This window comes from Lampetra planeri, chromosome 36, assembly GCF_965212315.1.
Source record: "Lampetra planeri chromosome 36, kcLamPlan1.2.h2, whole genome shotgun sequence".
In the NCBI taxonomy this organism is placed as follows: Eukaryota; Metazoa; Chordata; class Hyperoartia; order Petromyzontiformes; family Petromyzontidae; genus Lampetra; species Lampetra planeri.
In genome coordinates, this window is record NC_136142.1 from 1,782,547 (window position 1) to 1,795,693 (window position 13,147).

Consider the following 13,147-nt stretch of genomic DNA (forward strand, 5'->3'; position numbering starts at 1 on the left):
TGTGTAGAGTGCTCTTTGTTGTTGTTGTTTGTGCTTTTGAACCACTGCCAACGCACCAAATAAACTATTATATCCAACACAATGAGTAACATAACATAGTCCACAAACTATCCAAACGGCCAATACATCATGAAAACGCAACGCAGAATGCATTCAACAAAGCATACAAAAAGCACAATACAAAAATATCCCCAAACGAATAGAACAAATGATATCACCATCGTCATCATCATCATAATCATCATCATCATGGTAATTGCCCAGTGCGCTTCGAAGGGAATCAACACGGGAGGATCATTTACGTGATATACATTTCTCCGGCGTAAAACACAAAAGTCTGACACAGTACGCTGTGATGCCGACCCCAGGCGTCACGTGTAATCTAACGTACTTGTGCAAGAACGCTCAGCACCCGTACATCATCGTCACCACGTGCAGGAGGAATACCGAGTCCCGGTGTTTTTCTCTCTCTCCAAAATCAGTTACCGTGGTGCGCGTGCCGCATTCTAATTGGAACCTCGTGCCACACGCTACAGCCCGGCGCGCAAATCACTTACAGGTGCAGACCTGCTTAGAATTGGCAACACACACGCGGACGCAGACTGTATATACAATAACAAAGGCCAAGATCCCCCCCGTATAGCTTTTAACAGACTGTTGGGGCAAGTGTTGTTAATGAGCAGCACCTGTGAAGGCAGGTTTCGGAACACGTGGGGGTGGGTGTCCAACATCACCATGCCCAGTCGCCTTTGTCTCCCCAGTGGTGAACTTTTACCTACCGCACCAGATAAGCTGCATGTGAAGGCGGAGTCGACTTACGGGAGGGCCAGCACCAGTTAAGATAATTATAATCGCCACCGGTTATTGGCCGTGAGCGGGAATCGATTTCGGGTGGTCGGGTTCGTAGCGCAGTGCGCTAACCGCGATACAACCGCTCCCACAGTGCATACAATACGGTGAATACATATACACTACATACTTATTTCGCACCGTACGTAGCCAACCTTGCTAATTGGAGGTACATATACACTACATACTCAGATATACACTACATATATATATACACGCGCGCGCACATAGATACTGACTACAGTTGTCCAAAGCTGCATAGCATGTATTGTGATTATAATGAACACATCACACAGCCCCTACACACACGCAGTCATTTAAAATATTCCAGACATAATTTCGATGTTTCAATCCACTGCTGGATGAAAGCCTCACCACGTGCGTTGTTAGTTTCTGGGCCGTTATTTGACCATACTTCCCCACGCCGGTCAGTGCCAGTTGATGGTGAGCGGTGGTGCTGGGTCGATCATGACCGGTTTAGCTACCAACTCGCCACTGATGTTTGCCGTGAACGGGAACAGAACCTCAGTTGGGTTTATAGCAGCGCAGCGCGCTAACCACTGCGCCACCACTCCAACGCCAGTGACGAATGTACTGTATATATACACACGCTCGAACCGTCATTGCAAAGCATAACTAGAAACACATACCTATAGTGTATACAGTTTGCATTTCGGTGAACTTACGCAATAAATAATACGTTCATAATCAGTCATAGGTGAGAGGTTTCCCCCCCCCGCCCCCTTCCCCTCCCCTTTAATATTTTCTGAAGTCCAGTCTATTAATTGTTGAATGGCGTGATGTTATTCACTCGCTGCACGCTTACGAACGCAGCCGGTGGCGATGTTCTTGATCCCACGAGTTACCGGCCGCGTATTCGCCCTGAACACGTCTCGCGCCGCCGTTGCATTCGCGTGATCTTCGTCGTCGTCGTCGTTGTTCAGCCACCCCGAGCCTCTTGCGCTCGACGCCGACATCTGTCCCCGCCGCCTGCGAGAATCACCGACGAGGGAGCGGTGGCGCAGTGGTTAGCGCGCCGCGCTGCAGAAACCCCAGGGGCCACGTGAAAGGTTCGATTCCCAGCGGCGGCGAACGTCGCTGGCGATTTATATCCGAAGCGGGACCTGCCCCTCCCTGTCCCTCGGTCCGCACGTGACAACGAGCCGCACGGACCAGCGTGGTGAAGTATGGTCACGCAAAGACGTCACGCGACAGATACGGCGTAGGGAGGGGGGGGCATCATCATCATCAGTGGATTAAGAAGTGTTGTTACTGGCAGTCATGGCCCATGCACTGGAGCTGTGCGTGTGTGTTTGGTGCAGAACGCGGTAGCGGAGTGGTACGAACCCGGCGACCCGAGTTCGATTCCCGCTCACGGCCAACACCAGTGACGGCGAGCCTCAAATGAGTACCTGGTGTGGGTGTGTTGACATCGTCACGAGGGAGACAAAGGCGGCCGGGCGTGGTGCTGACCACATACCCGCTTCGTGTGCCGTGCCGCCTTCATAGGTGCTATTCGTTAACAGCACTTGCCCCAACAGTCTGTGCAGGCTATAGGGGGAGGGGGATCTTTATCTTTGGTGCCTAACGCGTGCTCTACCCGTGTTGTGTGTGTGTGTCTGCGTGTGTGTGTCTGCGTGTGTGTGTCTGCGTGTGTGTGTCTGCGTGTGTGTGTGTGTCTGCGTGTGTGTGTCTGCGTGTGTGTGTGAGGAGCGGTAGTGTAGCGGTTAGCGCGCTCTGCTACGAACCTGGCGACCCGGGTTCGATTCCCGCTCACTTGCCAACACCAGTACGATGATCTTAACCAAATCAGTACCTGGTGCGGTGTGAAGTAAACATCGCCACTGGCCACCCACCCCTCCGTGTGCCGTGCCGTGCCGGCCTTCATAGGTGCTCGCTAATAGCACTTGCCCCAACAGTCTGTCAAGGCTATACTGGGGGGATCTTTGTCTTTGTATACTGCTGCATATCTCGCGATGTTGCGAGCACGTTGCGTGCCCATGTACTTCACTCGGCAGGCAGCGGAGACTGCCCGCTTTCTAGCGGCTTCATCATCACACTCGGCGGCAGGCGAATTACCCGGTTCACCGATGGGTGTCAAATGAGGGCGGGGTGTATTTGTTGGTGATTAACGTGACGCTGCTCTGGGCTGGTCGTGTTTTTACGATACAGGTGACATCAATCAACATTCGAACACACGTGGTGGTCGAATATTGTACGAATGAATACCTAACGTATAAGCAGGGGCACGGCTATATTTGTGAAATATTTCAACTTTCTACACCGCTTCATCCATTATAAATTATATCACTCATTCACGATCGACTATAGGCATTATATAGATGTACCATGAAGAAGGGCCATTACCTTAAACGTCGCCTATTAAAACTCAAGAGGATTAAATTTTGCATTCGATGTAAATGCTCCAGCAGGCATGTCATTAATGGTTATTCTACAATAAACTTGTATCCAGTTATGTCAGTTTGTGAACGTGTCAGCCCCGAACGACTATGCGCACACACACATTAAAAATACCAGCGATCGCATTCATAATTAATAGCAGTAATTATAATTAATAAAAGTAATTATGAAATAGGTTACAGAAATCCTTTAAGATACACAGGTAAACGTCATAATTATTTAAGTGGTTATTATATTCCATAAATTTGATATCTATACGTTTAATATCCACTTGAAATGCATATGTATACACCAATGCTTCCTATGTTAATTGGAATTGGCTGAACGTGCCATAATTGCCCGTGTCACATTTTGATCTTCACGGGGCTAGTTTCTATAACAACATCGGTGTAATTTACATCACAATGTGTGCACATTCCTCTCACGTATTTCGAAGTACATGAACCTCGATCTGTTATCCTGTCTATGATATAATTAACGCGGACACATTCTCGGGGAGGGAAAAAAAAAACGTGTTTAGGAGCAATCCTATGACTTTGTTTTATTGCGACAACATCTCTTAGAAAACGAGAATAAAAATGTACCTTTCAATAAATAAAAATTAGAAACAGCTGGCAGATTCCGTGGCCAAGTGAACGCATAAATGCGTTAATCTCAAAGCCGCGCACGCCAGGGTAAGTTGACTGTAATGTAAGAGGTGTGTGTGTGTGTTTTCTTTCGCACCGTACGTAGCCAACCGTGCCAATCGGAGGTGCTTCCATGCACACTGGTGTGGATGAGGTGAGGGTGTTTAAGGTAGTGGCATACGCAGAGAGGCCACGGATATCGTTTGGTAAGAGTTTGAGGCTGCACTCAATAACCACGCAAGTCTCCAACTCTTATTCTTCAACTCTATATCTCTGGACTCTCTATTTGTGTGCTATGAATGAAGGATCACTGCCCGAAACGTCGACTATTATATATTTTGTATCTTGTTAAGGCCACACGTTATTGATGAAATTGTTGTTGTTAACGTCACCAGATAATTAGTTTTTATTTTTAAGGACAATTTCAGATCAATGTCATTTATTTGTATATGTTTTGTAAGTGATTTGTTTACCTTTCCTATACTTTGCACTCCGATTGTCTTTTTAATTTGTTTGTTGTTGTAACGTTCTGACCAACGCCTTCTGGACATCTGCGAAAAAGAGCTTCATAGCTCATCGGATTCCTCCAGTAGAAATGCAATATTCAGATTCTGATTAAACAGTAAATAAAAAAATGACGTCATGCCACGTGACCCCCCCCCCCCGCCACCCCACGCAGCGGGTGCGAAGAGCCCTCCACGTGACGTCTGTGACGTCACGTCACATTTTCGGATCAATCCGAAATGCCATTGTTGGCCAGATTTTAGCAAAAAATGTGCTTTCTTCGGAATAAACATCAAAACATTTGGTACTAACATCGCGAAACCACACATACCTACATAGCCTAGGTCGCCTGCTCCTTTTGTGGTAATTTATTTAGTGGAGGGAGAGGGGTCATATTCATTCATGGAAATTCCATATTTCTATGATGGGATCAGTTAACCCGTTGGAACAACCACTGAGGTTTTAAAAAGACAATTAATTGTAGTGGGTGCCATGAGAACGGGGCTGTGCTATATTGGCGCTTAGCGTGGGTGCACACCACCACCTATTATTGTTGCCGATCCACTGCTTGATGAAGACCTTTCCACACCGTGTCGGCCATTACGAGGGCTGGACAATGCTTCACCGCGCTGGTTTAGTGGGGGTGTTCGTGAAAGGAAGGGGATTTTATGACCCGGGTCAGCTCTACCACTCGCCACTGATGTCAGCCGTGCACGGCACACTATCCTCGCTCGGTTTGCCGATGTTCATAACGCAGTGCGCTAACCACAGCACCACCGCTCCGGCTCTTTTAGACAGTGTTTAAATGAGTTGGGATACAATAAATAAATCACCTTAACAGCTCGTAGTAAATGTAATTCATTTAACAATCGTACCCATCCGTGTAATGTAGTGTATAATAAAACAAACGCCACGGTTTGCCGTATCACGTGACAACTTCACTGCAAAGACGGACCGTGGCGAGGGGGACTTTACGATGCACATTTTGGGAAGCTGCCGCGCTGGAATCGAGAGCCACGCTTGGGAGTCGCAATCCAAGGGGGTCGCCCGTTCGCGGCTTCATTCGATCTCCCGCCGCGGCAGCTGAAACGATGGCGCGGAGTTTCTAGAACGTCCGCAACGCCCCTGTCCATCCAGCTGTGTGCTGCACAGTCGCATGGCTTAATGATGGGCGGTTCGCATGCGGCGGGGTAAAGTGTGCCCAGTGCGGACGAGTAGGCCAAACACCCTTTGGAGAACTACCCCCGGTGGAGGTCCTTCTGCGTACGGGTGCGTGAGACAGCAATTGCAAGGCTGCGCCTTTACCCCGCTGTCTGTTACACTTGCAATGTTCTTATATCGCACTCCGCACCCAGGTTATATTAGAATAGTGAAACTATATATTTTTTTATTTCACCAGGTTAGGCCCACTGAGCTTTGTGGCTGTTTTTTTGAGAAGCGACCTGGCTACAGATAATACCCCAACGGAGTCGCTTATCACGTGCACATTTAATGCCAAATACCCTAAATGCACGTTGATTATCACTGTGTAACAAAACACAAATTTTGATCCTGGGTAGTAAGTGTTATTTCCGAATTACTGATGCCTCAAAAGTACAAAAAATGTCTATTATTCCCCACAAACTTTGATTTTGTGACCAGGACAGTGATATTTAGAAATTTACCTATTTTCAATGAGAAAACGTGGTATGCATTTGTGCATTTCGTTCACATAAAGTCCTGGTCACAAGAAAAGTTAGTGGGAAATAATAGCCATTTTCTATACTTTTTAGGCATAAGCAATTAAAAAATAACACTTAGTACCCAGGAATAAAAATTGTTACATAGTGTTATAAATGTGGAGGGAAAAACAGGAGGACCCGGAGAAAAATCCACGCGACCACAGAGAGAGAGACATGGAGCCTCCAAATATACAGCAGGTGTCAGTGTTGGGGTCGAACCCACGACCTCCTGCAAATCGAGCGAGGCAGTTAACATCGCTCCACCAAGGCGTCCTATCCACGGGCTCTTCACCACACGAGATCTGACAATTATTTAATTTAAAAAAACAACTGGCCAATCGACCCAGCTTGAGGATGAACAAATACCAGCGTTCATATTTTATCGAACACCCAACGGACGGCAGCAAAGCAGCAATTGCGGAGTCGTCATGGAGAAGAGTGAATGATACGTTCCTTGAATGCGAGCAAGGTTATTCGAACTTGGGGAAACGACGACGGGAGGAGGTCATTCCGAAGTGGATCAGTGCGAGGGAAGACGCAGCACGAGAAGTGGGGTGACCTGCGGTGTGGTGAGTGAATAGGTGAGTGGGCGAGTGAGTGTTGTTGTGACCTGCGGTGTGGTGAGCGAATAGATGAGTGGGCGAGTGAGTGTTGTTGTGACTAGCGGTGTGGTGAGTGAATAGGTGAGTGGGCGAGTGAGTGTTGTTACCTGCAGTGTGGTGAGTGAATAGGTGAGTGGGCGAGTGAGTGTTGTTGTGACCTGCGGTGTGGTGGTTGGTGGTGGTTGAACACAGTGTGCACGAGACGAAACAGTCAGCGTCTGGGTAGATCGGGGACCTCAACACGGCTGGAATGGAATAAATTAGTGAAGTTACGGGGAATTTGAACTAGTGTCAGAATGTTGTTAAAGGAGGGGGGGGGGGCTAAGCCGTAGTTGGGGAGGGGAGAGGCGGGAGGGGTCTGACCCCCTCCTGTCCCCAACCCCTGGTGCTACGGGGGGGGGGGGGGGGGGGGTGCTGTTTCTGGAGTGACCGTGCAATATGGATAATGAATGTTCCCCTGGCCTGCCCATTATTCACCGAACCATAGCTGGGGATATTTTGTTCGGGCGTGTGACCCGGTGACGTCACGAGCGAGGGCCACTCTGCAGGAATGTTGAAACACAACACAAGCGGAGTCGCGGGCTGACATTTCCACATTCGCAGCCGACCGCACATTAAATGCACCCGCGAGTGAACAAAGTTAATAAATAATGACTCCGGGAGCGAGGTCTCCCCCCCCCCACTCCAAGCAACCAACTACTGGCAACTCAGCCCAGCAATACCGGGCAGAGCTGCGCATGCGACGCGTGGTATAACAGGCGCCCCCCCCCCCCCTCGATTTGTCAACACCGCACCCGAAGACACGTGGAGCCGCGTGTGTGCGCATGGACCGGCCCACCACGGCGCGCAGGGGAGGGGGGGCAATGCCAGATTTAAAAAAAAAACTAATACAAATGTGGGGGTCGGTCACCACCAACCCCCGCCCCCCCCGCCCCCCCGCCCCTATATACGCCCAAGCGCATGTGCTGCTGTAATTGTGGCCAGAGAAGATATCCGCGGAGTAAAAGCGGGAGATGATTCGCGGGATGAAATGTTTGTGGCATTTATAGTAACAATAATGATGGGTCGCTATGCCAGACCCCAGACTCCCTGCCACCACCACCACCACCACGTCCCCTCCACGTCTTTAGACCCCTTACAGAGTTTGGTGAACATCTCTTGAGATTTGCACGAGTTATTGTGGCCTCATACCCCACAAAGACAAAGATCGCCCGTGTAGCCTTAACAGACTGTTGGGGCAAGTGCTGTTATAGAGCAGCACCTATGAAGGCCGGCACGGCACACGAGGGTGGTCAGCACCACGCCCGACCGTCTTTGTCTCCCCAGTGCTGATATTTTACACATCACACCAGGTACTCATTAAGGCTGTGTCGACCTAGGTGACGGCCTTCATGGCCTGAGCAGAGACTGTTGGGGCGAGTGCTGCCAGCGAGCGCCCGTGAAGGCCAGTAGGCCGCTCGAGGTGGTGGTGGAGAGCAACAGGGACTCGTCTAAGGCCAGAGAACACAAAACACACACAAGCACACGCATTTACATGCGCAAATGTACTTTAAAAAAACACAATTTTAATGCATATTTAAGGGAGGGGGGGGGAGTTTTACATTCATTAAGTACCTGAAATAGATGGTTACAGATTGCACTTTGGTTTAAAAAAAAAGAATACTGCACTTGAGTTACACTCCGAGTAGTGTGCGTCTTGTGTCGCGTCACGATTAGGAACTGGACACGATCGGCCTCGCTCACACTGCCAGCGCCGCCTTCACGCGCAGCGAGAAACGTTGCACTGCCATCGTCACGTAACCCTCCCTCGCTGGTGGCACGGAGCGGCGGCAGACGAACCCGGACTCTCTCGGCTCGCAATACGAGCATGCGTCCCAGTCAACGTTATCGACTGCTTATATTTTGTACGTAAATGGGTTTCCTCCATGGACGCCTTGCAGCCGCAGAGAGGTTTTTACATTCGCGACAATGTAAAAAAATAACACACAATACACCTGTAACAATGCGATTCGGACTTAAATAAGTTCACCAAATGCAACCTTATCATCATATCAAGCTGCTATAAAACACAAAAAATTGAACAGATTCGCGAATCGATTGACGTAATTAACGCTATAATCACAATTGGCGCTGGATTATTCCACCGGTACGTTGCGTCAACTCCCGCTAAAATAAAACTTAAAAATAGGCGGACACCTTCATTGGACGGATCAACAATAAAATGATTTCTTTAAAACGAGTCAACAATTTATTTTAAAAGGGCTCCCCACGAATCAGCTCTTCACATCAAAACACAATCAACCTGTGCGGCAAAATCTCTAAAACAGTCCCGTAAAACTAACGCGGCTCTTCTGGGCGGACGCTTCGTCCCAAACAATCCCCGTCAGATTTACATCGTAAACAACGTGGAAATATAACTCGGGAGTGGAACGAACGTCACACCGCCGTGCTGTGACGTCACACGGCGACGTCGTCACGCGGTGCCACGCGGTCGTCATCTCGGGTGAGAACATCTTCGCGGCAAAGTGAGGACAACAAATTAATAAAAAAATCCTTTGCGAGGAAATTTCACTGAACTAGAAATGCTAAAAGCAAGGCAACATTCTCAATCGCTGTCATATTTCGCGTTCATGGTAAACAATTCATTTGAATAAAAGGCAAACTGCAAGTTAGGATTACTGTACAAACTATAACATTGGCACACTCACAGCAAAATAAACGAAGTCATTGATTGTTAAATTACGCAGTGCAAATGTACAAATTCCAGGCACACGTTGTGTTACGAAGGCATTCCGGTGCACACTGCCGTAGCGACACCAAGGGGCTGATGGGTAAAAAGGCAACTGCTTGCTCACGCCACTGCTGTTGGAAGGGCCCCCACTAGAGGGCCTATGTCTGGAGTACCCACACTTTACCCCCACCGCGTGTAACCTAAGAAAATCGCGCAATCGTTTTGGCTGCCGCGACCAGAGATTGAACCGACAATTTTCTGGACAGCAGGCCCAGTGCGGCAGCTTCTTCCAAGTGCAACAAGCATTGAAATGTCTGCGCAGGTTTGTGTTTATACGACTAAATAAAACCGCGTGGCACAATCTGGCATTAAATAATTACACTCCTGTCTTAACCTCGGGGGACGCGGAATTAGGTTCGGCTAAATTAGAGATTACCTTGGGTGCAATTACAATGACATTTAATACGGGACCGTATTTACCCCTGCCACCCCCCCCCCCCCTGACGAGGGATTAATATACCCAGAAATTGCAATCTGTAAGAATTACGACGTTTGTTTAATTGCAATACGCCTGGTAAGCTTCACCGTGAACTAACGACCGCTCCCAAACCAACGCTGCGTTATCCAGCCACCAGGGGAGATGGAGAGAGCAACGCCCATGGATCGGTTAACGCGCGGATTGGAGACGCGTCGCATCGGCCGTCGACGAGGCTCGAGCGGGCCCTGTGCAGGACGCATCTCTAGAGAGGTACGATGTTCAACGGACGAGACTGAGAATGCGCTCATAGAAACGGCCGCCATGGAGATGGAGCAGCAAGGCCGGCTTGTGCACGCACGCACGGGAGCCGGACGGACTCTGGCAGCGCTGAAAGACGAAGAATGGCAACGGCGTCGTGAAGGACTTCATTCAGCGGTGGATAGACCATGGCCAACGACGACGACGATGATGATCGAGGCGTCTTCGCGAGGCCGCACGCGCCACCACCACTCCTCATCCGCTCGGGAGCCACGTTGGTCCATAGTTACCGCCACTCTGCTTGCAAGTCATGCCGGATTGCATGCCGAACGCACGGAGAAGCGCTTTCCGGTGTCCGCCCCCGCGTGTAGAGAGAGCGAGTGAGAGAGAGCGTGGATCTCAACGGGTTTTCCGAGGTGACAAGTTCACAAACGCGCACCGCGAGGATGGATCGACCTGACATCCGCCGTCTCTCGCTCAGCGTCGCACCGAGGAGGTCCCAACTCCTCCGTGCGGTCTCGACGCCAGTGAAGCCGCTTGCGACGGCGCGCATCCCGTGCCTTGAGACGCGACGTACGGGAGCAGCGGTACAAAACAGTAAATGATGACGATGATTGAGAGGTTCTTTACGCGTCACGCAGCGCCAAGCTACGAGCAGGGATGTTAAAAGTTCTCTACTCGCGCTAATCCGTGACATTCATCGAGGTTGCGGGTTTTGGCGCGTAGTGAGCCGATCAATACGATCAGTCGACCTAAATCCATCGCTACACTAACGGCGTACGTGACCGATTGAGAGTACCGAGTATTTCCGATGGACTACATCTTGTTTTCCGCTATGGATGTATACGATTCCTACAGCCATGGAGCGAGAATAAAACATAAATAATAAAATATATAGTTGCCAATTTATCAAATCATCAAATCGGTTGAGTCGTTAAGGACCTTTTGCAGGGGTAGACGCGGTCCCAACATGTGGCATTCAGCCCTCCTCGTTAAAATACCTACACTACAGCGATAAAAAAGTTAAACTTAAAAAAAGCAATACATTCCATGAAAGCCTAACCCAGTCTCCATACTCACTGAATGTGCATGTTTGGCCAGGGGAGCAATTCATGATTGGGCTCCATGTGTGAGAGGAGAGCAGAGAACCCAGGGCGTCAGACTCGCACACCTTGCAGGCCTAAGCCTACACAGCAACCACCTGGCAAGCTCCGACGCTCACCCATCAGATCACGACGACAAGTCCAGGCTCAAAATCGTGCTTGGGGCTTCTGAGATCGGACGAGATCGGCGGGGGCGTTCAGGGCGACTTGCTGGCTCGAGTCGCATCGAGGGTCGCGCTGCGGCACGCCACGGGGTCGGTGGGGGTGGAGCGATTCGTATTCCTCTCTCCGGGGTGGGGGGGGGTGGGGGGCATCAGCTGCCCTGGTAATGAGTGCGGCAGCAGCTGAGGAGGTACGGCAGGAAGAACGCCGCTTGGCCCTCGTCGGGCAGCAGCTCCAGCAAGGCCAGCGGCTCGAGACGGCGCGACGCTCCCTCCATGGCCCCTGTCGAGCGAGAGAGAAGGGGGAGGGGGGAGAGAGAATGGTGGGGTTAATAAATCTGTGTTCGTCGCACGATCACCTCGCACCTCCGATTCGTGCGGTTTGGCTACGTTCGGCGCGAAAGAAGTCCAACTTACATATGTACACAGTCAGCGGCCGTTCGTGACGAAGAGCTGGCGTGATAATTGTAAGAAAAAATGCGATCGAATATCCCGACCTTTTGAGTGTGCCTGGAGCAGATTGGGAGTGATAAATCCCGAAGAAACGCCCACCACCCCCTCCCCCCCCCCCCCCAAGTGTGGCCCGGTTTTCAACAGCGCAAGGTCCCTGATCTCAACGCAACTTCGGACGACCGCACGGTTCCCTTCGGCGATCATCTTCAGGGAAGTGAGCGCGGCACCACCGGCAACGGGCGGACGGACGCCACGCAGACGAACGGGCCAGAGCCGACGCTCTCAAAAACACCTTCGACGTTCGTCGGAAAATCGCGAACGCAACGACGACGACAACGTCGAGGTGCCCCTTTACCTTTGAGGGCCTCGACCAGGTCGCCTAGGTGAGGGTGATCCTCCGGGATCTGTTTCACGTAGGCGCACAGCTCGACGAGGAGCTCCGACCAGAAGGAGACCTGCGAGGTGTGCGGGAAGTGGTGGCTGGCAAACGGCACGAGGGCGGAGGGGCAGCTCTCCATGAGCAGCCGGCGCACCAGGCCGTAGCTGCCGGCGTGGCACAGTGCCAGCGCCCGCACGATCGGCTCGGCCGCTCCCAACGCCGGCGCGGCGCTCAGGAGGTCGTCGGTGGCGCCGGAGGCCAGGCCACCGCCGCACAGCAGCCCCTGTGGACGCAGGAAGAGCCGCGGTGAACAGTCGTCATTGTCGTTGACAGCCATGATCAGTTCACTGCTGGATGAAGGCCTCACCACCTCCTCCAAGCTGCCACCAACATCACCGCCACCGCCACTCGCGAGCCTGTAATACAATAATTCCCCGTGCACCTGCGTACGAGCGGATTTCTATGCTCGGCTGGGCTTGGCTTGGCTCCGTCCCAACTATAATGGAAGTGTCTAAGGACAAGGGCCTCACTGAGGCTCAGCACTCGTTTTCAGGAGGCTCAACACTACGCTGGGGATGTCGGGGCAATTTCCATTCAATGTGTTCCTGACTGATCGTGTACAAAACCGCAACAATAATGAAAGTGAATACTCTTGTTCAGTCTGTGTTTACAAATTAAAAGGGCTTTTTTGAGGGGTGAGATCGCCTAAATATGAATGTGTTGTTAAACCCGCCACCACCCGACATCGCCAATAAGTAACGTTTGTCACGTAAACAAAACGTGCCAATTCGTTACTAGTACAGCACACCGGTTGTATGTTGGAGCGTTAACCCACAACATGTACAAATCGAGTAGAACATT

At 50.7% G+C, this 13,147-nt stretch overlaps 1 protein-coding gene across 1 annotated transcript in view; it reads right to left on the bottom strand.

Moving 5' to 3' along the window:
* Nucleotides 1–8,268: 8,268 nt before the first annotated feature.
* LOC144730692 (BLOC-2 complex member HPS3-like) overlaps nt 8,269–13,147 on the bottom strand; it is a 61,284-nt gene continuing 56,405 nt past the window's right edge. Inside the window, 2 exon segments of the mRNA XM_078611381.1 lie at nt 8,269–11,737; nt 12,263–12,569. Of these exon segments, the coding sequence (XP_078467507.1) occupies nt 11,607–11,737; nt 12,263–12,569 (438 nt within the window). The 3' untranslated portion in view covers nt 8,269–11,606.